The sequence below is a fragment of the Choloepus didactylus genome, chromosome 23 (assembly GCF_015220235.1).
Source record: "Choloepus didactylus isolate mChoDid1 chromosome 23, mChoDid1.pri, whole genome shotgun sequence".
Lineage (NCBI taxonomy): Eukaryota > Metazoa > Chordata > Mammalia > Pilosa > Megalonychidae > Choloepus > Choloepus didactylus.
The window spans coordinates 3,295,476-3,320,411 of record NC_051329.1 but is presented as its reverse complement, the minus strand read 5'-3'; the positions used below and the strand labels follow the sequence as shown (position 1 = coordinate 3,320,411).

The following is a 24,936-nucleotide window of genomic DNA, read 5'->3' as shown; positions in this document are numbered from 1 at the left end:
TAATTAAGGGAAACTTACATCAAAAGGTTACACTGAGTGATGAGAAGGAACCAACAGTGTGACGAGCTTGTGGAAGAGAATTCTGGCAAGGAGAACAGCAAGTGCCAAGCCCTGAGGTGATGACAAATGTAACATGTTTCGAGAATGCTGAAGGATCTGCTAAGTACTAACAATTGTTTTAGACAATAAAAGTAAAGGAGTGAGCAACACTGAAAGGAAATTGCTGCCCTCATGGACTCATGTTCTGGTTTGGAGGAACAAACAATAACAAAAAACAAGTGCTATAAATGGAGTGTCAGATGATGACATGGACAAAGGTGTCAGTTCAGGAAATGGTCAGATTCTGGCTATACTGTGAAGGTAGAACCACCAGGATCAACCCAAAGATGGACATGGAGACTGAAAGCAAATGATTCTGTAGTTTTTGTCTGAACAAGTAGAAGGACAGAATTTCTATTGACCAAAATGGGGAAGGTTCCAGAAGAAATATGTTTGGAGGGTGAAGATCACAAATTTGGTTTAGAACATGATGGTTTGAAATGCTTACTAGACAGCCAAGAGTAGTTGAAGCTGAAATTCAGGGAAGAGTCCCAGGCTGGAGATAAATATTTTGGAATTGCAAGTGAACAGATAACATTTAAAGTTGTGAGAAAGGATGAGATCATCACGGGACTCAAAGAAGGTGGAGAAGAATTCTAAACACTGTTGCCCAGAGCACTCAAGTGTTTCCAGGGTAGGTAGACGGGAAAGAATAAGCAAAGAAGATCCAGAAAGCACAGCCCATGAGAGCAGAAGAAAACCTGATGTGTGGTGTCCTAGAAGCTTGGGGTTCCATAGAGGGTGCTGTCCTCACCCCTGCTCTGTTTGGAATTTCAACTGATGGCTTGAATGAGGCAATTGATAGCATGCTAATCACAGTTATACAAGACATAAAGCTGAGAGTTATAATCATCATGCTCACTCACAGATTCAGGATCCTAAAATATTTCAACAGACTGGAAGGAAGATGGACTGACTCCAGCAAGATTTGATTTTAGGGAGAAATGCCAAATTCTAGGCTCCAAACAATCACAATGAAGAGGCAGCTGAGGACGAACACAAGAAAAAGACAAAGGGACTTAGGTAATTGGAAGTCAACAATGTGATGTGGCTTCCCAAGAAGAGTCTCAGCAAGCTTGGCTGACGTTAATGCGGAGATGGTATCCACAATGAGATATTCAAGCCCAGCTCAGCTCTCTTCTTTGTCAGTCCACACCTGGAACACAATTTTCAATTCTAGGACTGCAAATTAAGTTTGGGACCAAAACTGAGACTGATGGAAAACTGAATGTTCAAAGGAAGAAAAACTGCCAAATCCAAGGACAAGGATCAACTGAAGAGTCTCTGGATTGGAATGCCCAGCATAACAGTTGATAGAATCAAGGGATATTTAGGCCTGAAAAATAGAGATTTTGTGGGACTCTGTGCTCCAGCCTATTTACGAATGCTTCCTGGGGCAGGGAGAACCACAATGGCCAGCTCTCTTGTGTTTAGGCCGAGTGAGAAGAACACGATCCTGGAAGAAACTAGAAGGGTAGGCAGGCATTGAGTCACATGCAGTCGTCTTACATGCCATGGAAGCAGCCTGGTCTCTCTTCTCAGAGCAATCGGAAGTCACTGAGGTTTTCAGCAGGAGATGCTGACACCATCACGTTGACTTTCTAAAAGATTACTATCTGCAGTGGAGAGGGATTAGGAACAGAAGAGACACTTGTAATGATTCAGACTGTAGGTGATGATAGTTTGGAGTACAGCAGTGGAAGTGGATACAGGAAGAAGAGGATGGGTTTGAAAAAACAGTTTGGAGGTAAATCAATAGGACTTGGTATTGGGTAGATTATAAGCGTATATGAGAGAAGGGATCAAGGAGGACTTGAATGGATAATAAAATGGAAAAAGTATAATTCACCAGATACCGAACATTACAAACCTCTATCTTATCTATTATCTATAATCTATCTGTTTACCATGTCTCTAGCTGTATCATCGCCATAGCTGTCTGTAATACATATCCACTCCTGTACCTATATCTACCTATCTGTGTAATTAGATTTGGGAGGGCATTATTCTCTGTCTACCCCCAGAGGAGATCAATACAAGGCTAGACAATTCTCTGGTGGGGATGTTTTAGAGGGAATTTAATCATAATAGGAAGAATTCATAGGCTGTTTCACAACCTTACCACTTATCTTTCTAACAAAATGTCAACAATTCTATTAAATGAACACAGGCAACATGGAGTTATTTAGTAGATAAGAAAAGGAAGACACCAAGACAGCAAGTTGCCAACATTACTACAAGAAGAGGTGGCAGGAGCATGGACTCATCTTCTTGCAATTCTCCTTGATTTTCTCCTACCACTATGGAAGCTCCTGAAATCCTACGCCTGCCACTGACATGCTACAGTCCTCTTTGACCTTCCATTTGGAAGATGAGCTTATCCAAGACCACTACATGAGGCACACCCTCTACCACAAGTCCATGATTTGTATTAGCGTTTCGTATTTGCTCTTCTTGGAGCACACGTGTTCAGAGGCCAGGGCTGGCTGTGCACATTCATCTTGGCACAGTTCCACACTTCAGTCCTGGGGGCAAAAGCATGACTTTGGGGGCAGACCCTTTCTAGCCATGCGGCCACCAGCAACTTACTTCCCTCCATGAGTCTCTTTTTGCATCTGAAAAACAGCCATGAAGCCTGCATTGCTGCAATGTTGAGACGGGTCAATAAGAATTTTTGTGAAGGACCTGCGTGGTGAGCCGGGTTACTGAGCACAAGTGTTTAGGCGCTTGATGAAGGACCCGGTTGGTTGCTTTGCAAGGCGGGGTCTTTTCCCAGGAGTTCGTTTATTATTATTAAATTGTTTCTTATTATTCCCTGGCTTCCATCACCACAAAGGAAATTGCTTTAAATCAAGGACGTGTTTTTCTAGAAAGACGTGGATCCTAGATGCCATCACTGTGCTTGGATTCATAGACTAGAAGTTAAATTTGGATGAAAATCCTGTTTCGTATCTCAGAAATGACTTCCACCTTTTCCTACTTCAGAGATGAATCCAGTACATACAACACGGGGCATGTAATATCTAACACACCAGGTAAATGAATTAACTGACTTGTCATACACATTTTCAAAACGGAAATGCAAGATTTGTGGACAGAACTAGAGTTCTCAGATCTCTGAGAACATGCTCAGCAAAATCTTTTTCTTAATCATTCCACAGCTTTCCCATATGTTATCTTATTATACTTGCATATAACTACAAATTTATAACAACTGATAGCCTCCATTTCCATTTTTAAATAGCCAGGAAAACATATTTGCATGGAACACACAGCAGTTTAATTTTGTCCTTACACACAGTTTGTTGTTGACAGGGTTAGGAGAAATAAATTCTGTTAAAAGTCATGTTGAGCTGTCCCAGCCACATCCCTTAGGTAGTAACCTGGAAGAACCCTACTGCAGGACAGCCACTCTGTTGTTTTATAATATAGCCACCTATGAGGAATAAAGACACCCTTATTCCAATTGCTATTTACATTTCTCCTGATTTTACAATTTAAAAAGCTTAAATAGCAAATTTCCAGTCTTTTCTGATCTAGCCAGGGTATTCTCTAACTCAAACGGTCACTTCATTAGTAGAAAATGGATATAGGTCCACGTGCTACGGCCTTTGCAATTAACACTTAAGTTCTGACAATTCCAAACAGAAAAACAAATGAACACAAATATCTAGCTTTAGACAAGTTAACAAACCAAAGAATCACTGTTGGTGAGCCATAGCGTATTCAATTATTCTGAAGAAGAGTAATGGTTCTTTAGAAATATGATTTGAGATAGTTTGGGCTTGGGCTTAAGATTGTCAAATTTCCCCATTACATATTTGTTAAAATCCTTTTTGGCGGGGAGTTCACAAGGTATAAATAAATATATTTCAAAGCTGTAAATCTTGGCTGAAGTTCAACCTTCAACTTTTAATATCACCAAATGTGCCAGTTTGGAAATATTATTTCCCCCAAGAAAAAGCCATGATCTCTTTTTTTATTATTCAATTTTATTGAGATATATTCACATACCATACTATCATCCAAAGTGTACAAGCAATTCTTCACCATACCATCATATAGTTGTGCGTTCATCACCCAATATGTTTTTTTTAAATTTTTTGTTTGCTTTTTATTAAAGAAGTTGTAAGTTTACAGAAAAATCATGCAGAAAATACAGAGTTCCTTGCATTAGTGTGGTGCATATGTTACAATTGATGAAAGAATATTGTTATAATTGTACTGTTAACTATAGCCCATGGTTTACATTAATGATCACTGTTTCTACTGTACTGTCCTATGGATTCTTTTCTTTTTTAAATTAAATTCAGTTTAACTGAGATATATTCACATACCATATAATCATCTATGGTGTACAATCAACTGTTCACAGTACCATCATATAGTTATGCATTCATCACCCCAATCTATTTTTGAATATTCTTCCTTACACCAGAAAGAATCAGAATAAGAAATGAAAGTAAAAAAGAACACCCAAATCATGTGCCCCATCCCATCCTATTTTTTATTTAGTTTTTGTCCCCATTTTTCTACTCATCCATCCATACAATGGATAAAGGAGTGCGATCCACAGGATTTTCACAATCACTGTCACCCCTTGTAAGCTACATTGCTATTCAATCATCTTCAAGGGTCAAGGCTACTGGGTTGGAGTTTGATAGTTTCAGGTATTTACTTCTAGCTGTTCCAATACATTAAAAGCTAAAAAGTGTTATCTACATAGTACCTAAGAATGTCCACCAGAGTGACCTCTTGACCTCATTTGAAATCTCTCAGCCACTGAAGCTTTATTTCACTTCATTTCATTTCACACCCCCAATCTATTGTTTGAACATTTCCCTTGTACCAGAAAACATGAAAATAAGAATACAAAATAAAAGTAAAGAAGAATACCCAACACACAAAAGACATGATCTTTTAATCCAATCTTGTGGGATATCAGGATTAGGTTGTTTCCATGGAGATGTGACTCACGCAACTGTAGATGGAATTTTTGATTAGATTTTTCCCATGGAGGTGTGGCCCAGCTCATTCAGCTGCGTCTTATTAGTTCACTGGAGTCCTATAAAACAGCTCACAAACAGAAGGAACAGAGAGCAGCTGCAGCTTAGAGAGACATTTTGGAGAATGCCGTTTCGAAAAGCAACCTAGGAGCAAGCAGGCGCCAGCCATGTGCCCTCCCAGCTAACAGATGTCATCGTTGCTCTTCAGTGAAGGTATCCTACTGCTGATGCCTTTGTTGGGACATTTGCATGGCCATAACACTGTAACTTTGGAACCAAATATCCCCCCTTTATAAAAGCCAATCCATTTCAGGTGTTTTGCAAAACGGCAGCATTAACAAACTGCAACACCAATCATGAAGTTTAATTCAGCAATTGATGAGCAGCTTCTGCTGCACAAATCTGTTTGCTTCATTAAGGACTCCTGTATCTATGACCATGTCTAGAGCTGGGGGAGTAATCTGTTTTCTACTAGACACAGTTATGTTTTGCTAGTGAAGAAGAGTGGATAGGTGGCTCCTTTCTTCAAATATCTATTATTTTGATTTTTTGAACTCTTTTTATACAGGAAATTGTTTTGTGAAGGTTTTCAGTTTTGCTTTATAAATCCAATGGGAGTTCACTCCTTCAACCCAGAACTTGATGTAATCATATTTGTCCTTGATTTCTCTGCTGGCGTTTCCCAAGCAATCCGTGAGTACCAGCCTGCTTCCATTCCTCCCTAACAGAGACCTGGTTTTACTCAAGCCGTCATCCCTCACTGAGGGCCTGAGGATGCAGGGATGCTGAAGCCATCCAGCTAAGCCAGTCATGCTGACGCTACCCCATTGGCTGTGGGGATCTAGGAAGCCTGCCTTTGTCCAACCAGCGTATCCGGTGACCGCTACCAGTTTAGGGGCAGGTCAGCGTGAGTGAGGGGGAAGGATTTCACTTGGCAGCTGAGGAGAGGCTCTTCCTCTCTGATTGAGTGTAAACGAGAGGCCATCTGGCCCAGTATTGCTGGCAGCCAGCCCCAAACCATCAGGACTCCGGAGAAGGACCAGGCCAGGCTACAGAGGAGCGGTGCGAGGGGTGGGGAGCCACAGAGCTGGCGCAGGGGCCGGCACGCCGGGAGGGCGGCCGCCTCTGGACTCACTGGTGAGCTGCCATGTGTGCTTGCTGGGTGAGCATGCTGGAGCGGGGCTCACACCTCAAAAATGCAAGAATAAGATCCTCAGACTGGGTGGAGGAGAGGAAGAGAGGAAGGGGTAGGAGAGAGGGAAGAGACGAAGAGGAAAGGAGGGAAGGCGCCTATTTCATCAAAGTAAGAGGAAGAAAGACTTGCTTTCTGCCTTTGTATCATATTCTCCTCAATGAAGCCGAAGAAAAATTGAAGGTGAGGACAAAATCATCATTTCTGCCTAGGCTAAGTTTGGTGGATAGTTTAGTCACACACTGGGTAGACTGGTTTATACAAACTGAAAGGAGAGAATAATTTTTTTCCTAATTCGCCCACATGAAATGTTCCAACACTGTAGTTACCATCTATAACAGTCTGTATATATTATGTTCCCCAGAAAAAGCCATGTCCTTTGATGCAATCTTGTGGGGGCAGACATATTAGTGGGTATTAAGTTGGACCGTTTAGATTAGGTTGTTTCCATGGAGATGCACCCCACCCAACTGTGGGTGATTACTCTGGATAATTTCCATGGAGGTGTGGCCCCACCCATTCAGCACGGGCCTTGGTTAGTTCACTGGAGCACTATATAAGCTCAGACAGAAGGAGCGAGCCTGCTACAGCCAAGAGGGACACTTTGAAGAACACACAGGAGCTGAGAGAGGAGCTGCAGATGAGAGACAGTTTGAAGACGGCTGTTGAAAGCAGATTTTTGTTCCAGAGAAGCTAAGAGAGGAAAAATGCCCCAAAAGCAACCAAGAGTGACATTTTGGAGGAACTGCAGCCTTGAGAATGTCCTGGGACAAAGCCATTTTGAAACCAGAACTCTGGAGCAGTCTCCAGCCACATGCCTTCCCAGCTAACAGAGGTTTTCTGGACACCATTGGCCATCCTCCAGTGAAGGTACCCGATTATTGATGACTTACCTTGGACACTTCATGGCCTTAAGACTGTAACTTTGTAACTGAATAAACCCCCTTTATAAAAGCCGATCCATTTCTGGTGTTTTGCATTCCGGCAGCATTAGCCAACTAGAACACCATCCATCACCCAAAGAGTTAAGGACTTGTGGAATTGTTACCTAAGAGGGAATTCTCTTTAATTATACACCAACTCGTGTCAGCATCCATCACAATTTCTAATTTTCGTAGCACTTGTCAAGGAAAGAATGATAACATCTGCCTTAAGGAACACTGGACAAACAGCTCAATCCTGTGTGAGAATACCATCATTTTGTGAATATATTTAAATTTGCTATTTGCAAAAGCACTTTCAATCAATTATTTCTCATTAGGAAGCACATTTATATATTTAGGTGCTTCGTGTGTAGTATACAACCAGGGGCACCCTGCATTCCCATGTAGTTAACTGCCGGCAAATGGCAAATGTCTTATCTAAGATAAAAATATGCAAAAGAAAGAAATGAAAGCTCCTTAGACTCTCCCATTTGGGGCTGCTCCTCCTGTGCCATTCTATTATACCACATCTGAATTTTACAGCTGCAGTTTTTATTAAAATGACAACAAATGCTTCATTTGTGTATTGAAAATACTAGTCCTAACTGGTTTGGTTTGGGGTGGAGAAGCACAGTTCCATGCAGAGTAAATTTCCTAAACCTATGATTTGTTACCCTTTACCAGCAAAATAAAGTCTTGGTAGAATCTGTTTTTCCCTTCTCTCACCGGCAGGCAGAGGTTCTCCTGTGGGAAACCATTTCTCTCCCATGGGATTGCCACTCTCGGCTCCCTGGCTGAAGGCATTCAGCATATCCCATTCGGGAGCTGGGTGGGTCAGTCAGGGGAGGTCAGCTGACCTCAGTGGGCCCAATTCTCAGTGAAGCTCAGAACTTTTTGCTGAGAATGCTGAGATAAATACTTTTTCTTGCACTACTTCTAGAAGACATCTTCCCTGCACCTAGATTTGGACAGATGAAGATGTGGGGTCTGTACAGGCTGCAGCATTTGACTGCCAAGATGGGATCCAGCATGACAGTGAAGCTGGATCTTGGATGAGGAAGGGTCTCAGGGAATTTCAGGGAAGCAGACCCAGACCCTGGTGATAGCACATAATTCTTGGGAGCCAGCTCTTGGGCTTTGTGATTTTAGGTGTGTTGGCAGACTTGGCTGGTTACCACCCAATACTGGGTCTACCCATTTCCTTGGAATGGAACTTCAGTTTGATTGAGGTGCAAAGATGTAGCCCTGCTAAGGAGCCTCTGCACGCAGGGGAAAGACTTTGCTTCCCCAGCTTCGTGGTAACCAGGTGTGCCTATGTGACTGAGTTATAAGCAATGAAACATTACCAGAAGCTGACTCTGCTCTCAGGTACCTTTTTGTGTCTTTCTTCTCCCCATTAAACATGTAGTTTAGACATGATGGTTGGAGCTCCAACAGCCCTTTTGGATCATGAGGTGATTTTAATCATCATGGCAGGATACGGGAGCAAGAGGACACACCAGGTTGACCCTAAGTCCTTGATGAACAGGGAACAATCATATTAGCCTCGGAATGCCTACCTCTGGACTCCTTTCACGTGACAAGGAAAGAACCATCAATTCTTTTTAAAAATTGTCATTGCCATAACATATACTACATAATTCTGTCACTTTCTAAGCCGTTGTATTTTAGGGTATTTCATGCAGCCAAATAAACCCAATCTTACACACTAAGCCAATCAGTTATGACTTCTGCATATGTTGGTTTGCACTGGATTTGAAAATGTCCTAAGAGATTCACCATTGCCATTCTGTGCCTGCCTAACAGGCCAGCTATGGCTCCACATACAGAACACAGCCATTATTCCTTTCTATTTAAAATGTGATACATTTTGTTTGTTTGTTAGTTAGTTTGTTTGTTTTGGTCTTTTCAATCCCTAAAGGACATTCTGGAAAAGTTTGGATTGTCCTTTCTTGGAAACTGTGTAACAGCAGAATTTGGGGAGAAAAAAAGGAGTAACTACTTCAAATATCTTGTGCTAATATCTCAAAGTGTACTTTCCTTTTTGGTCATTGTTTTACTAGAATCTTTCTAGTTGCTAAGTGCCAGACCTTGTGCTAAGCGTTTTCTTTTCACGATTTCATTAACTTTATACATCTACCCTCATTAGAGAGACAATCATTATCCTCATTTTCCCATTTTCAAATGAGAAAACTGAGGTACAGAGAGGCTGAGTAACTTGACCAAGTCCATACAGCTGTAAACTCTCAGGCTAGAGACCTGAGTTCAGCTCCACTAATTCATTCTACAAAATTGACATTAATTTACTGAGTTGCTACTGTGGGCTGGGTATTGCTCAAAAGGTTACAGATACAGCAGTGAACACAACAGTGTCCCTATCCGTTTGATGCTTGCATATAAATTGTTAGGTACAATGGAATACCACGAAGAAAAAGTCAATGGGATAAGGGGATACAAGTGAGACAGGATGCTATTTAGATAGGGTGGCCTGGGGAGGCTGGATTTTTAGGGCCTGTGATCTTAACCACATGCTGTAGTATACCAAAATCAAATTCAACCTGAAATATAAGCCAGGTGGAGCAGGACTGCATCTCAAATTGGTGCAGATCCTGAGGCTTTCCCAAATTTTGAGCTTGGGTTTAGGTGGTCTTCTCTGAGGAAAATGTAACAAGTTTCACAAATACAAGAGAAGACCAGGGGCTTGGCAGTTGGCGTGAGTGCCTGAAACACAAATGGATCACCCGTATGATCAGACTTTTCTGAAAGTCATTTTCATCTTCTGGTACTTACTGCTAAGATTTCAGAGGTTATGGAGTGAGCCAAGCTTTAGAAAATAATTCAAGATGCAAGGAAACTTCGGCTCTGAGCAAGCAGCACCTGGGAATTGGTTGTAAACATGCTCTTAAGTCAATTTCCAGCTCTTCTTTTTGAACCAATTTCAATTCTTTTATAATGAGGTTAATTGAAAGGCTAAGGCCAGCTCTACAGCAAACAAGCTCTGATGCTGTCCAGTGATATCACCAAAGAGGGAGGTGATGAAGTTAATTAAAAATATGCGAGGGATATTAAGGCAGATGTAGGATGAGTAAACATCCAGAGTGTGGGAGGCCTCCCAGGACTCCGAAGAGACAGAGGGTGTGCATTTGACTCTAAGCGCCAAACCGTCAGGAGAGTTTGCCATTGAGCTTAATTCGAAGGCGCTGGGCCAAGTTATCAAACCTGAAAGCCCGGAGAGACTGATCTCTCCTGGTCATGCACACTCCTTGTCCCGTCTGTAAACCAGTCCTGCCAGCTCTACCTAGCAAATACATCGCTAGCCTGTCCACTTTCTCCAGTGCCACCGTGTAGTCCAAATCCTGGGCTATCAAAGTAGCCCCCAAAGTAGTCTTCCTATTTCCACTATTGACCCCCAAATCTGATCTCATCGTTCTCAGAGTGATCTCGAAAATGCAGATCGTGAATCAGATCAGATTCAAACACTGTGAATCAGAAATCCCACTGCAGGTATCCCGGCTGTGCAGCAGTGCCCGCTGGGAGCATCTTGCCTAATTATCTTTCATTATCTACCGGCGTGTCCCTGCGTGGAACTGAGTTCTGGAGGGCAGGACCCCTCTGCTGCATCTTCAGTACGAAGACGCATGCCTGGTGCAGGGTGGGAGCTCAGGAAAGGTTTGCTGCATGGACTGTGCTTTTGTGGTGCCTAAAAAATGAGTTACGTCGGGCACATTTGTTCACAGATTGCGACTGGTTGTACAACGGTTGGGGCCGTAAAAACCACATGACAAACAGCCAGCGTAATGGCTCTCTTGCATGTGTTCTGTGCTATATAGCTTTAAAAGCATTAAGGCTCCACGGCTGTCATCTCATTACAAATCACCTCTGGAGAGGACTGCTCATTAGGGGGCATCAGAAGCAGCAGAGAGGGCTGAAAGGAAACGGCAGCGGCTTTGTGCATAATAAATAATTCATTCTCAGATGACTTTTCTTCTCACAATAAGATTTCTCCATTTTGTATTTCTGAGTGCATTTCCTTGCATTTGCATTTTCCAAAGATCTTTTCCTGCATATTAAATGGATCACCAACTAAACTCTCTCTCTGTTCTCAATGAGGGTGGCAGAGTGGACTGGTTGCAAGTGAAGAGTCTGGAGCCCATGTCTCTGGAATCTAATTTCAACTCAGCTTCTCAACAGTGTAGCCTGGGGCCTTCCTTCAAATTCTCCATGCTTCTGTGCCCCCATCCATCTGTGAAATGGGGTTAAGTGTGGCACCCCCTGGGCTGCGGTGGGAGTTGAATGAGTGCATGTACATATGTAAGTACATATAAGTATATATACACTTTGAGCTGCCCCGGGTCCATAATACACCCCTCAGTATTGGGCACAATCATTGGAATATTGTGGATATTGTTGTTTAGGGAAGCAATGGCTACTCAAACACACACACAAGAATGTGCCTTGGAGAAAAGATTTTTTTCTCAAGGGCTGTCGCAATGTCTTAATTTGCACTTGGTTGAGAAGGTATAAAAATGAAAGCAGTGGTGTGCTATGCAGTGTGACTGAATTTTCAAAAAGTCTGAGTGAAACAACAGAGGGTATGTGGCATATTAATTAACAGGCTGACACAGGAAAAGAATATCACAAGGAATCAAATAAAAAGAGCCAAGAATCTGCTTTTATGCTAAAAATAAAAATAAATTTCATGATTGGAGCCAGGAAAGCATTTCCCTCTGTAATGTGGGGGCCTTTTCTCAAGGCCTGACCTCTGAGGGTGAGTGCTGTGGCTCATGGCCTGTGCCAGCTTCCAACCTGCTGGGAGGTGACAGCCCCAGTGCTGCCCAATCGCCACTGACCCATGATGATCCTGGCGCGCAACAAGGCTGCTCCCTTAGCAGGCACTTCCAGGGCATCTGCATGGGCTGGAACTGCGTCTTCTGGCAGGTGTACAAAAATGAGGGGGAAGGTTTGAAGGCAGCCAGGCCTGGGGGAGATGGTAGTAGGTGGCAGATGGCACAGGAGACTGGGTTTAGAAGAGGGGCTTGGAGATTGGAGCAGTTAGGTGGGGGTCAAAGAATAGAGATGAAGTGAGGAAGGACTTAGGGGAAAACCAGAGCCATCCTTAGCCTGAGCCCACCACGCATGCCGGCTGTGGCACCTGCCCAGTGTGGCTCCTGGAATCACCTCGTGTCCTCACTGCCTGCGAGGATATCACGTAGATGACTGCATCTGGCCACGGGGATCAGGAAGTCCCCTTGGAGGAGGAGGTACGGGAGGTGGGCCTTGATGAGAGAGTTCTAGGACTGCATCTGAACTTCTGTTAGTGTGCTGTTTGAGAAAAATCCCCAAATGATCAGCTCTTTGTTTTTGTTCAAACACTGGCTTGGACTTCCCCAGGGGCCCGCAGGCCTGGGTCTCACAGACACGTGTGCACCCTTCCGTCATCGTAAAGACTGACCAACGTCACCATCACAAAGCCCCTTGAATACTTTCAAGGATAATACAGATGCCGTCTCTCCTGAGTGTGCCTCCTGATTAAGTTTTATCTGAAGTGCCAGCTCAATTCTAAAAACTAAAACTTGTCAAGGCTGCGACACAAGCAAAACGAGTATCTTCAGGAGCGCAGCCAGAGGGTGTGTACTTAAAATCCCATGGGAAGGCTGGCACCCACTTCTGTTTCCCACATCAACAATAAAAACCACAATTATAATACCCAGACAGCCACTGCCCAACTGGAAGGAAAACAAGGTTTGCTTTGTTTTAAAGTTCAGAGCTCTTGGTAATACGTTTAGAAGGACCAGCAGGCATGGCATTCAAAGTGTTAACATCCATGTCAGTATCATTATCTCTGAACCCTGGTGGCGGCTCCAAAACACACATAGCCCAAACCGAGGTGGCCAGAAGAGAAGGATGTGGAAGAGCCTTGAGACACTGGGGCTCCTTCCAGAAAGATGTGCCCTTCCAGAGGATTCTAGCTCTTCTGGGAAACGTCAAAACTGTTTTCCGTATAGACACTGACACGCAGTTCAAGATATATACGTATTTCATTGATGTTATGCACATTTAATGATCTTTTCCCCAGAATTTTCCTCCCTAATGACAATAACACATTTACCTAAGAGATAATAAGATGTGGTTTTCTGAACAGAAAAAAAAACATAATAAAACTCAAAAATGTATGATTAGACCTCAACTTTGGAAATTTCTAAATATGTAAAAAAACCTTCTTTTGCATAAGAAATATATGACTAGGTAAAAAAGGAAAAACACTTTAAAGGCTTAGACTTCAGGAACAAACGCAAAATATTGAGGGAAGGAAAATGTCTTTTGGAAAATTAGCTTTGAATGTGAGCACACAACTGCATCTCATCTCAAAGCTTTCCTGGAGATGAAATTATACACATCCCAAAGAATGGCGGGGTTGTGAGCTGTACCCTAAACTGGTCTCGAATCCTTAATAAAGGCACGAACATGTCACAACTGCTTTCACTTTCAGCATTATTTGTGAAAACTATAGTTCTACCTATTTAAAAGTAATTTGAGAGGGTATTTTAATATTTGGGTACTTTACAAGGAAAAACAAAACAAGCATGTTTCTTTCCTCTTGAACATAATTAGGGGAGAGGAAAGATTTCCATTATGGAACAGATCAATGATTTCAACCACATAAAATTTAGACAAACAAGCAAAAGCTTCTGTAAGCCAAAAAAATACCACCTGCAAGAATTACAAGGCAAATTGTGAATTGGCAGGAATATGTGCAATATGTCAATCAAAAGGTTAATATCCCTAATATAGAACGATTATAGCAAAATAGTAAGAAAAATTGAATTCCCAATGGGAAAAGAAAATGAGCAAAGAACAAATGCTTAATAATGACATAAAAATGCAACCAATGACGGGCAATTATAGCAACAAAGACATTTTTATTTAACTGCCTGTTTTTAAAATTTAATATTCTGTTGGTGAAGTTGGAGGGGATTGGGTATCATTACACACAGCAGGTGGAATTATCAATTGGTTTAAACTTTCTGTTGTGACACTTGGTAATCCATATCAAAAAATATTTCAATAGTTCATATGTTTTGATTCAAAAAAATTATTTTAAAAAGTTTATCTTAAGCAATCAATCAGAGATGTATGCAAAGACACTTAAACAAGAATGTAAGTCATTAGGGTATTTTATAGTAGAAAACCTCTTAAAAGTCTGGTGTTACCACGGAGACAGATGGGGAACTTCTTGGGCCTAAAGCCAGGAGTCGCCTTTTCTTCCCATCTTGCCCTCACACCCTTTCCAGTTCATCAGAATGTCCTATCATCTCACCATAAAAATGTATCCTGAAGTCATTCACCTCTGACTCCCCCACTGCTGCTACCTTAGCCCCCTGGGGCAGCATCCCCTCCAGTGGCAGTCTTTCCTCCTTCCTCCACTGTAATATCGTTTGGCTGGCTGCCTGGAACAAAGCTGACTTTCCCAGCCTCCCTTGCAGCTAGATGTGTGGCCACTGGCTGAGTTCCTGGGCCAGTGGGATGGCAGCAGGGGTGCTGTATTCAGCTACAGGTCATGCCCTTGATGGGGAAGGGCACACCCGCCACTTACCCCCTTTACCTGTGCTTGCTGGGCGCATTGCGGACTCAGTCATTAGTGATTTGGGGATGAGGCCAGTACCTCTGGGACTCATTTGGCAACAAGCCAGAAGGAGGCTGCATCCTGAGCCCTTGGAGATACCTTCTAAGCTCCAGATTGCTAAGGTTCAGACAGGCAAGTCAGAGACAAGTAAATATCAAGCTTTTAAGGTCAGGGTTATTGGGCCTTTCTTACAGCAACCAATATATAGTCTCCTCACTCTCCCAGATGTATTTTCTGCTCTTACTAAATCCAATCCCTACATATGGGCACAGTGACCTGAACGCATCACGTGGACCACAGGACCCCCCGCCTTCCAATGGCTTCCCGTTAGTCTAAACATCCAGCTCCTCCCACTGGCTAGCAAGCCCCTGTGCAACCCTGACCTGAACCCCAGCTTCCTCTCACTCATCATAGTCCCGCCGGGCTGACTTTCCTTCTGTGTCTCTAACACTTCCGGGATTTGTGACATAAATGAATGAATAAATAGATGCATATATACCAGACTTCTTTCAAATACCTTTCAATGAACGTGTCATGAGCAGAAGCAAAGTAAAAAATTAAATGAAATGATAAAAGCTCTATTTAATGACAGTAAAGCCCTCCCTTCCCCAAAAGGCCAAAGGAAATCGAGTCAAAGGTGAAATGGGGCCACTTTCTCTGGGATTATTACAAATGCCTCTGAAAGGAGATGCAGACCACTCCTGATACAAAAATCTGGGAATTGGGACTTGGAAGATTTCACCGTTACTCAGAGAGCACTGCTAAAACCTCACCAGGCCAAAAAAATACTTAAATCCAATGAATTCAGTTGTATTACAGAAGCATTAGTTAGCATCTACACACAACCAGCACTGTCCTTACACTGTGAAATATGGGGACTGTGACCATGTCCCTTTCCTGAAAGAATTGACAACATGATTGTTCATGCTTTGAATTCAGTAATTAAGTAATCATAATAATAACTAAAATTTATTGGGCTTTTGCTATAGGTTGGGCTCTCTTTTAAGGACTCTTGAGTATTATTTTATCCTTACAACAACTTATGAGTTGGTATTATTTCTTTCCTTCCTGCACAAATGAAGAAACCAAGGCACAGTGAATTTCAATGTGGTTGCATAGCTAGTAAGTGGAGGCAGTGATTTAGTTATGTTGTTCTGTTTTCCAGGAGGCTTATAAAGACCAATATAGAATGGAAAACACTCAGGTACCAAGTTGAGTGACTTCTCTAAGCTTCAGTTTCCTCATATGGAAAAGAAAAATTGTTGCAAATACTGCTCATTAAGAGGCAATATCTATTCTATGCCTTGATTGGTCTTCTGCATTTCTAACTTTTTCTGGCCTGCAGAATATGGATGTGATGGCTGGCATTCTAGCAGCCATTTTGGACCATGAGGCAACCTTGAGGATGGAAGCCATGCACTTGCCTGCTGAAGCAGAAACAGAGATGGAGCCTGGGTCTCTGATGAGATGGGACATCATACCAGCCCTGGACTGCCAGACTTAGGAGTTCTTTTACATGAAAGAAGAAATACTTTTTTTAATTTAAACCACTATTTGGGTACGGGGCTGATGCTTTCTGCCAAATAACATTCCTAACTGATTAGAAGGATCAGGAAGATCTTAACTGAGATTTTCTAGTTCTATTATTATATGATCTTATAACATTATGAGTAGCACAGCAAGAAAGGATGATGTAAGATAAGAAAGAGTTCAGAGATCAGTGGAGAAGAGAGGGAGGAGCTCTTGTGAGAGTGAAGGGCAGTGGGATTTGGAATAGGCAACAGGATTGTCAGGGACAGTCGAGGCAGGAGAAGTGCTGTGTGTAGGAAACAGACAGGAGGCTGGCCTTGTCTTTTCAGCAATAGAACCTCTGAGAGCCTGAGGAGGGGCATTGTTGTCACACATGAAATAATGGGCTGGAGGAGGCATGGTGCCTTTTAAATAGAAGAAATGGTTCATAAGAGTCCTTATCAATTAAAATTCCCCAAACCTTTACATTCACTGCCTAATCACCAATGTGTTGTCACTAGGCAACTGCCCACATTACTTCTGATTGAGATCGATTTCTGGTGGGCTTTCAGCACTGCAATGACACTTGCCAATATTTTCTAATAGATGGTCTGGAGGGAACACCAGGCAGTCAACAGACAGGCCAACTCGTACTTCACTTCTGATAGTCAAAGTAACTCTGGGAAGGGGGAAAGCTCAAATTATTGTCTGCAGACTAACACGCCCAAGCATTGGCACTGAGAAAAGTCACATTGTAGAAAAGATCGGATGCCCTTGTCAGGGTTCTTGAAGGGTCCCGGGGAAAGGCAGGGCCACAGGGGGCTCCGTGCGCTTTGTTTAGAGTGTGATAACAGACTGGACTTGGTGAGCGGTGTCCCCACAGACAACACGCAGATCGTCTCCAACGGGAACCAGGGCCGGGGGCCTTTCAAGGATAAAAACCCATCTCTGCTTCACAACCCAGGAAGCACACAGACAAATGGATGGTCCTAAATCTTTTACATCACAAGTTATAAATACACGGCCTAGAATGGAAAATAGTAAACTCTTTCCCATATAGGGCTTTAATTTTTTTAAAAAATAACCACCGACATGTAGAAGGAGACATTTCACATTAAAACTATATTCACAGCTTCTCATGAAGAGTCAGAACATATTGAAAACTCAGAGTCTGGCTTGGCTTTCCCACCTGGCAAGCACTGCCCGGGCCTTTCACTCCTCAGAGGTTTGCTAAATCACTTGCCACATTTCCCTCCCATAGTTGAGCTATTTGGTCTCTGCAGGCGACTGTGTTTGAGATTCTTGACTTAAACAGTCTACACAGCACAATACAAACATGGCTATCAAATCATTAATAATTTTCATTTACTGGTAGACCCAAAGCTAATACTCAGGAATTTAATTATTTTCTAGATAATATTTAAAAAATATTATTCAGAAAAATATTTCTCATGGTTCAGCTTTGCTCCTATGCAGGTTCTCGGGCTCACTAATAGCCCCCTCTTGCAGCCTTCCCAGTCCCCCCAAGCTGTGGTGCACAGTCTTCTGTGTACCCCCAAGCTGGGGTCATTGTGCATAGACTTCCCTGTCCCCCCCAGTTGGGGTCACAGTGCAGAGCCTCCCCTGTACCCCCAACCCCTGTCCCTCAGTGATGTGTTCACAGCCTATGGCAGGGTGTGCTTACCATAGCGAGCGGGACGACTCCAATCAAATCCTTTTGGCCCACATAGATCTTAGACACTCCCAAGTCGGATGTGACCTCTCCCGGGTATTCGACCTGCCACGTGACGAGCTGTGTGGCTGGCGGGTCCCCCGGCTCTTCTATTTCTATGTCGATCTGCATGACTTCGTGGGAGGCGCTGTTCACACTGGAGGGAACGAGAGAACAGCTTTGAGGGACTGAGGTGCATTCCCGTTGGCAGGCAACGGGCAGGGCTCCCCAACTGCATGTGGGTCTTGGTGGGCACACACCTGCGAAGAGCAGCACAGAGATGTAACTCCTGTGCACAAAGCACCTGAACATGGTTTGCAGCATGTGCCTGATGGTACACATCAGCAGGACATGCCCCAGCACGTCTCCTGTGGTCTGCCCAGATTCCGAGGGCTGGAGTTTGTGGTCATGGTGGGGCTGGTGATTGAATGTCTTAAACGCTTTCTTCCTCACCTTCCACCTTGGGAGGATTCTTCCCTCACCCCCCAGAAGCCTACATACTGCTTATATTGGATTTTCCAAATCCATAACTAGTTCAAGTTGATGCACAGAATTTTAAAGTGGTCTGAGAGTGATGTGGGTTTTGTTATTCAGGGTGCTGTGGTCAGAAAGAATTATAAAGAAACAGAGGGTGGCATGAGCAGGAGGCAGGGCAAGGGATCCATGCTGACAACCGGGGAGACGGGCCAGGCGTTACCCCGAGACTGGAGCCATTGTGGCAATTACCAGTTTTCAGACACCCTGACTTCCTGTAAGACATGCACCTGCAAACAATTCCAAGTTAGATTATCAGGAAGATTTCTGCAGCTATTTAAGTTAGTGTAATTAACTGGCTACTTCGTACGCCTCTTCCTAGACAGATTCTATATCATGGCTTCTGTTCTCTGTGGCAGGTGGTAAAAAGGCAGGTGTGATGTCAGCCAGTCCCCAAGGAAGAAATGAAGAACCCGCAGGTGAGAATTAATGGAGCCGGCAGCTGAGAAAGAGCTGCCTTTTAAACCTGTCGTGGCCTAGCAGAGCCGTCTGCAAAGATGCACATCCTCTTCGCAGAATGAGCCCTGAACCCTGACAATTAGGAGTATGGGGTTTGCCCATGCATATGTGGTAAAGCTATTGGAACGTCGAATCCATGCAAATTTCCCAGTAAGACCCTCAGAGATAAATGGTGGAGCTTATTCCAGGGAGCGTCCTTTTCAGTGTAAGGATGAAACGGAATGTTGGAATATCAGGGGTGACTGTAATGAAAGGAGGAGTGGGGAGGAGAAGAAGATGAAGAGAGAGAAATGAGATGGGAAAAACTGCCCAAAGAGGAAGCCCTGATTACTGAGGTGAACCTTCTGTTCAAGCAAGCAGAACAGGAGAGCAATGGACTGTGAGCAAAGCTCAGGAAGAAATGGCAACAGTTTTAAACCCTACAGGACTCCTGCAAGAAAGAAGCTTACCTCTTGAGGAGCAGAATTAGAAAACAAATTGTCTTTTTTCCCCATAAATCACAAATAGTTGTCTTTTTGGAGCCCCTGAGTGGAGTTATTATGCACACCTAGAAAAACCTGGGATTAGCAGGGCAGAACAAGCCTTTGTCATCATATTCAGAATTTATAAGAATTTTGGTATTTGTTTCCCATTCACAGACTCCATAAAATGGGATGATCCCTCTGTTGGCTTGGCCTCAGTTTCTATTGTTAGTAAGCAAAAGGAGAAATTTCCAAACAAAATCAGCAAATGTTGAGTTCTGGACCAGGGGAGTGCCTCTAAGATGATTGTTCTAAATACCCCACGTCATCATCAACTCCTCTAGCCCCCTTGGGGGGTGAGGCCAACAATCCCCCTGCATTGGGCACCCTGAACTTTATCACATCCACATCCCCTTACACTTGCTCACAGGGTTCGCGTCATCAGGAGGCCGTCTCAAATCCCTCCGTATCCTCCAATTAGCCCTGATTTGCAGGACCATCTGGAAGCACCAGAACAACAGCAATGTAGCAAGCACTCCCTGTGTGCCCTTTAAGCTTTCTCTCTCAGTGACCCTCGGTGGCTGTCCCATAGAGTCTGACCGCCTCTTCTTTCTGAGATCCATCTCCTGACCAAGGTGTGCAAGAAGCCAGGTCTCCTTGAAGCTGGCTGCCCTCTACAACGTGGGGATGAAGGTTGGGGATCCTTGATCAGGGGGTCATAGTGGCCTGCAGGAAGGTTGTGTATCATGACACTATGGGCAAAACTTTTGAGTGCATTTGTATTTTTCCCGGAATTTCCTTTGTTTTCATGGGGTTCTCAATAGTCCTGATCTAGCAAGTTCTGAACCAAGTTCCTGGCCATTCCCGAGCGTCTCAGCATGTGCATCAGTGGAAACCTGAATTTTAATACCCTTTTGTAAATATAAGCATTTGAGAACTTCCAGAACACTGTGTATCTGGCAATATATATCTCTCCTTCATGCTTGACTGTAAAACTCAGGACTGTACTTTTGTAGTTTGTGTGCTAGAGTGTTAGACTCTTAAGGGTTCTGAAAAAAAATGGCCATGTTTATCTTGTTCCCAGTTGTACCTAGCAAGGATTATAATGCCCGGTATTAATCTGAAGGGAATCCATCATAGTATAGGAGAGACATGCAGTAGGTCAGATAGAAGTCTGCACAACCTGTCTGGCTAGGGCCACGGGTTTCAGTCTTGCTCACGCATTAGAACTGACTGGAGCAACTTCACAAATAAGCCAGTGGTCAGGCACCACCCAGGAGAAGCTGACTGTTCCCCAGTGGGGCCAGCAGAAGTCCCCCGTCCCCCCGCTCCCTCCCTCCCTTCTTCCTGTCACATGGCAGAAGGCCCAGTGCTGTATAAAACTTATATGCTTGAAGGCATCCTGGGCATGGGACTTGCCTATGGTTCAATTTCTCCTGCTGTCGTGGCTGTTGCCAACGAGAGTAAACTGAGAATCCACCGTATTGCCCTGTCTTGCTTACTGCTCTCCATCGTGTAGAAGACAACCTCAAAGGAGGCAGAAAAGGTGACTCAGCCTCTTGTCTGCACCTTCAGTATCTACTGACTAAACACATATGTGTGGATTTATCTGGAGGTATCTTTTACCGTGCAGTCCTGTTTTACAAGAAAGTGAATAATATCTCCTTAGTTTGGAGAGCTCTTCTCATTTCTCAATAACCTTCATTTACATGGATTCCTTTGTGTATCCGATTCAAAATCTGAGCCATTTCATTAGAAAGGGCTTCATTTAGACAGACAAAGGCAAAATCATTGGCCACAAATTATGCAGCCTGAGACTTCTTAAAGTTTTAGAAAATGAAACCCCCTTTCAGAAAACAAGGCTCTAGGTCACCTCGGGAACTGAGAGCAACTGTATCCTCTAGTGCCTGGCCCATAAATCCAAGAGGGAAAACTAAACTTGAAGCTTTGCAGGACCACCTCCGCAGATTTCTAGGCCAAAAAAGGACATTCCTTTAAAAAGAATAAGAAAAGCCTTATTTTAGGTTTCTCATGCCTTTGTTTCCACAGTGCTGCAGCAACCCACATTTATCGAGTATTTTTAACATGCAAGCACTGTTTTAAGGGGTTTATATGCCTTATCTCATGTAATCCTTGAAGTAATCCAATAAATTAAGAATTGCTATTACACCCAATTTAGAGACAAGAAACCTAGGCTTAACGAGGGTAAAATCTGTCTAGGGTCACCAGCTAGTAAGTGATGGAGCCAGGAGAACCGAATGCAGATCGTTACATTACACGCGACCATCTTGTCTCCAGTGTGAGGACGATGTGCTCCTTAGCGGTGAGGATCGCTAAAGCGACTTCCCATCCCCGGTATAGACATACGTCAGAACGTTATATACAGAGCTTCCTGGAGACCCAGACACTGGATGCTAACGCTTCAAATAAATTTTGCACAAGCAATGTGGTGCATTTCTTAACAAAATACTTTAAAATTACCTTTGCCTTTAGGGGCCTCTGACAACTCTTTAAGCCCCATGATGCATTTATAAATCAAAGTAGAGATGAGGAGACTTGAGTACTGGATATGAAAGGCTAATTTTCATCTGCAGATGTGAAAACATGGAGGCACTAGCCTGCTAGCTTTGGAACAATTTAGAGCTAAGGATTTACAATTCAAGTCAACGTATCTTAAAGCTACCTCCGTTTTTCCCAGATTAGAAAACTAATATATTCTGGGAGGTCCTTAAAAAGCCTATCAGTGAGGGGCATTATTCACCATTACCAAAAGACAGAAGCAAACCAGGTGCCCATCAACTGATGAATGTTTAAACAAACTGTGGTCTACACATACAATGGAATATTACTCAGTATTAAAAAGGCCGTCCTGATGCATGCAACAACATGGATGAACCTTGAGGATACTTTGTTGAGTGAAAAAGCCAGACACAAAGGACAAATATGATATGAACTAATTATTATAAGCAAACTCATAGGGTTAAAATCTAGAATACAGGTTACCACAGGATAGATTGGGGGTAGAAAACGGGGAGCTGATGCTTAATTAGTATAGAATTTCTATTTGGGTGGATTGTAAATCTTTGGAAATGGATAGTGGTGACGGTAGCACATTACTGTGTGAGTAACAGTGCTAAATTATGTTGGTGAATATGACTGAAATGGGAAGTTTAAGGTCATGTATTTTATTAGAGTGAAAGTTAGAAGACAAAACATGGAACTATATAACTGAACACTGTTGTAGTTGATGGACTATGGTTAACAGTCCAAATATAAGAATGTGCTTTTGTGAATTATAACAAATGTACAGCATATTATGATAATGGGATAATATATGGGAAAATACACCTGCTATAAACTATGGGCTACAGTTAAGAGTAATATTTTCATATTCTTTCATCAACTGTAACAAAGGTACCACACTAATGGAAAGTGTCAACAGTAGAGGGTATTTGGGAATGCTGTATTTTTATATGACTTTTCTGTAAAACGACAGCTTCTCTAATTAAAAAAAAAAAAGGAAAAGAAACCAAGGCTAAAGAGACAACTAAATGCAATACTAATGGAAGAGAAAATTTCAAAAAGGGCATTATTGGGACGTACCAGAAAACCAAAATATAGACTGTAAGCTTTAAATCAATGTTAAATTTCTTGAACTTGTGCTTAAGATTACATAAGCGAATATCCTTGTTCTTAGGAAAGGCAGATGGAAGTATTAGGTGGTCAAGAGGATGATGTACACAACCTACTCTCAAATGTTTTAAAATAGATGAATAGATAGGCATCTAGATGACAGATGGAGAGAGACTGGAATAGATAGAATGATATGGCAAATGTGGCAATATGCTAAAAGTTGGTGGATCTGGGTATCTGGGTGGAGGTATGCTGGATTCTCTGGATGGATTTTGTATCATTTTTGCAACTTCTCTGTAAGTTTGAAATTACTTCAAAATAGCAAGTTTATTAAAAAAACGGTACTCAAAAAAAAAAAAAAAAAAAAAAAAAAAAAAGCCTACCCTGATCAAACTTCAGGCTATAAACGCCCACTGGGCAATTGGCTTCCTGGGCTTGTGTGTGTGGTGGGAAGGAGGCGGGGTGGGTGGAGATATGGGGAGTGAAATTCCATTTCCAACTTAGGTTTTTCCAGATGGCACTTTAAAACATACACGGGGATAATTTTTGGAAGCGAAAGTAGAACCAGAGACAGGGCTAATCTAGGGTCTGAAAACCCCGTCCTCAGAACGTAGTTGAGATGTGTTGCCAACAACGCAGAACATGTTTTAAAGGTCATCTGAGTAAGACACAATTACTATTGGGTAGTGAATTTTGGTGGAAGCCGTCATCTCTCCCTCTGTACCCCTCATAACCCTTTTACCATGTCCACGCGCTGCCTGGCTCCTACGGGTGTCTGTTTCTGACCATCCACACCGGCAGCGTTCCTCTCCAGTTCCTCTTGGGCTAGTGGAGCCACCTTGCCCACAGGTGCGGAGAGCCGGAAGTGCCTGAGAGCCTCTGTTCTTGGGGGTGGTCTAGAGGCCAAATCTGACAGTGCAGGAGGAAGAAGGCCCAGCCCCCGGGCACAGCTTCCCCTCCAGCGGCCCCCACGGGATCAGGCTGAAGCTACCCTCCCTGTAACCCACCTGCCCCGAATCGTGCGTGGTGTCTCCCACCCTCTGTCTGCTCTCCCTCGTCTCTTACTGGCTCCCCCCAGGAGCACATCCTTCAGAAATCATTTGCACATGGATCCTCATTTTGGGATCTGCTTCCAGGGAAACTGGAGGAATTTTTAAAATAACGAGGGCACCAGAAGCAATCAGTAAATGCTACTCGAGAGACTGGCAGTAAAAACGAAATCATGAAGGAGTAAAGGGAAGAGGGGACAGTTCTGCCAGGTACCAAGCACTGCCGGCTCCGCTTGGGAGGAATCCTCCACCACCCCGACATTTGTCAGCAATGGCATTTCGGAAATTTGCATGAGACACGATCCAGGCTACCAGATGTCTCCCAAATGGAGGGGCCGCTGTCCTCCTTTCCCCTCCCATCCTCACTTCTCATTATCAAAATTAAAATAAGGATATTACTCAAACAAATAGTTTCTTTTTAGACATTATCCCAGTATTAAAGTTTTCCATTACAGATATCTTTTTTGCAACTTTTCCATTAGCATTGCCAGTATTAAAATCTTTCATTACGAAGTAAAATATGCACGATCCCCTTAATATATGTACTTTGTAATGAGATTTTCATCACCATAAATTTGTCTTCTCATGTCCTCTATTTCTACCTCCCAATACTCTGAGGCCTGGCAACCACAGTCATTCTGGAAAAGAAAAATGGCTAGAACCAAATCATGCTGCATTTCCTCCTTGTAGGTTGGGGCTTCATTGCTCTCCAGCCCACTGTTTTCTTCATTCATTC

At 43.1% G+C, this 24,936-nt stretch overlaps 1 protein-coding gene across 1 annotated transcript in view; it reads right to left on the bottom strand.

Moving 5' to 3' along the window:
• TMEM132D (transmembrane protein 132D) overlaps positions 1-24,936 on the bottom strand; it is a 675,237-nt gene that overhangs the window by 204,592 nt on the left and 445,709 nt on the right. The window contains exon 4 of the mRNA XM_037817364.1: positions 18,038-18,221. Within this exon, the coding sequence (XP_037673292.1) occupies positions 18,038-18,221 (184 nt within the window). The remainder of the gene's footprint in view (positions 1-18,037; positions 18,222-24,936) is intronic.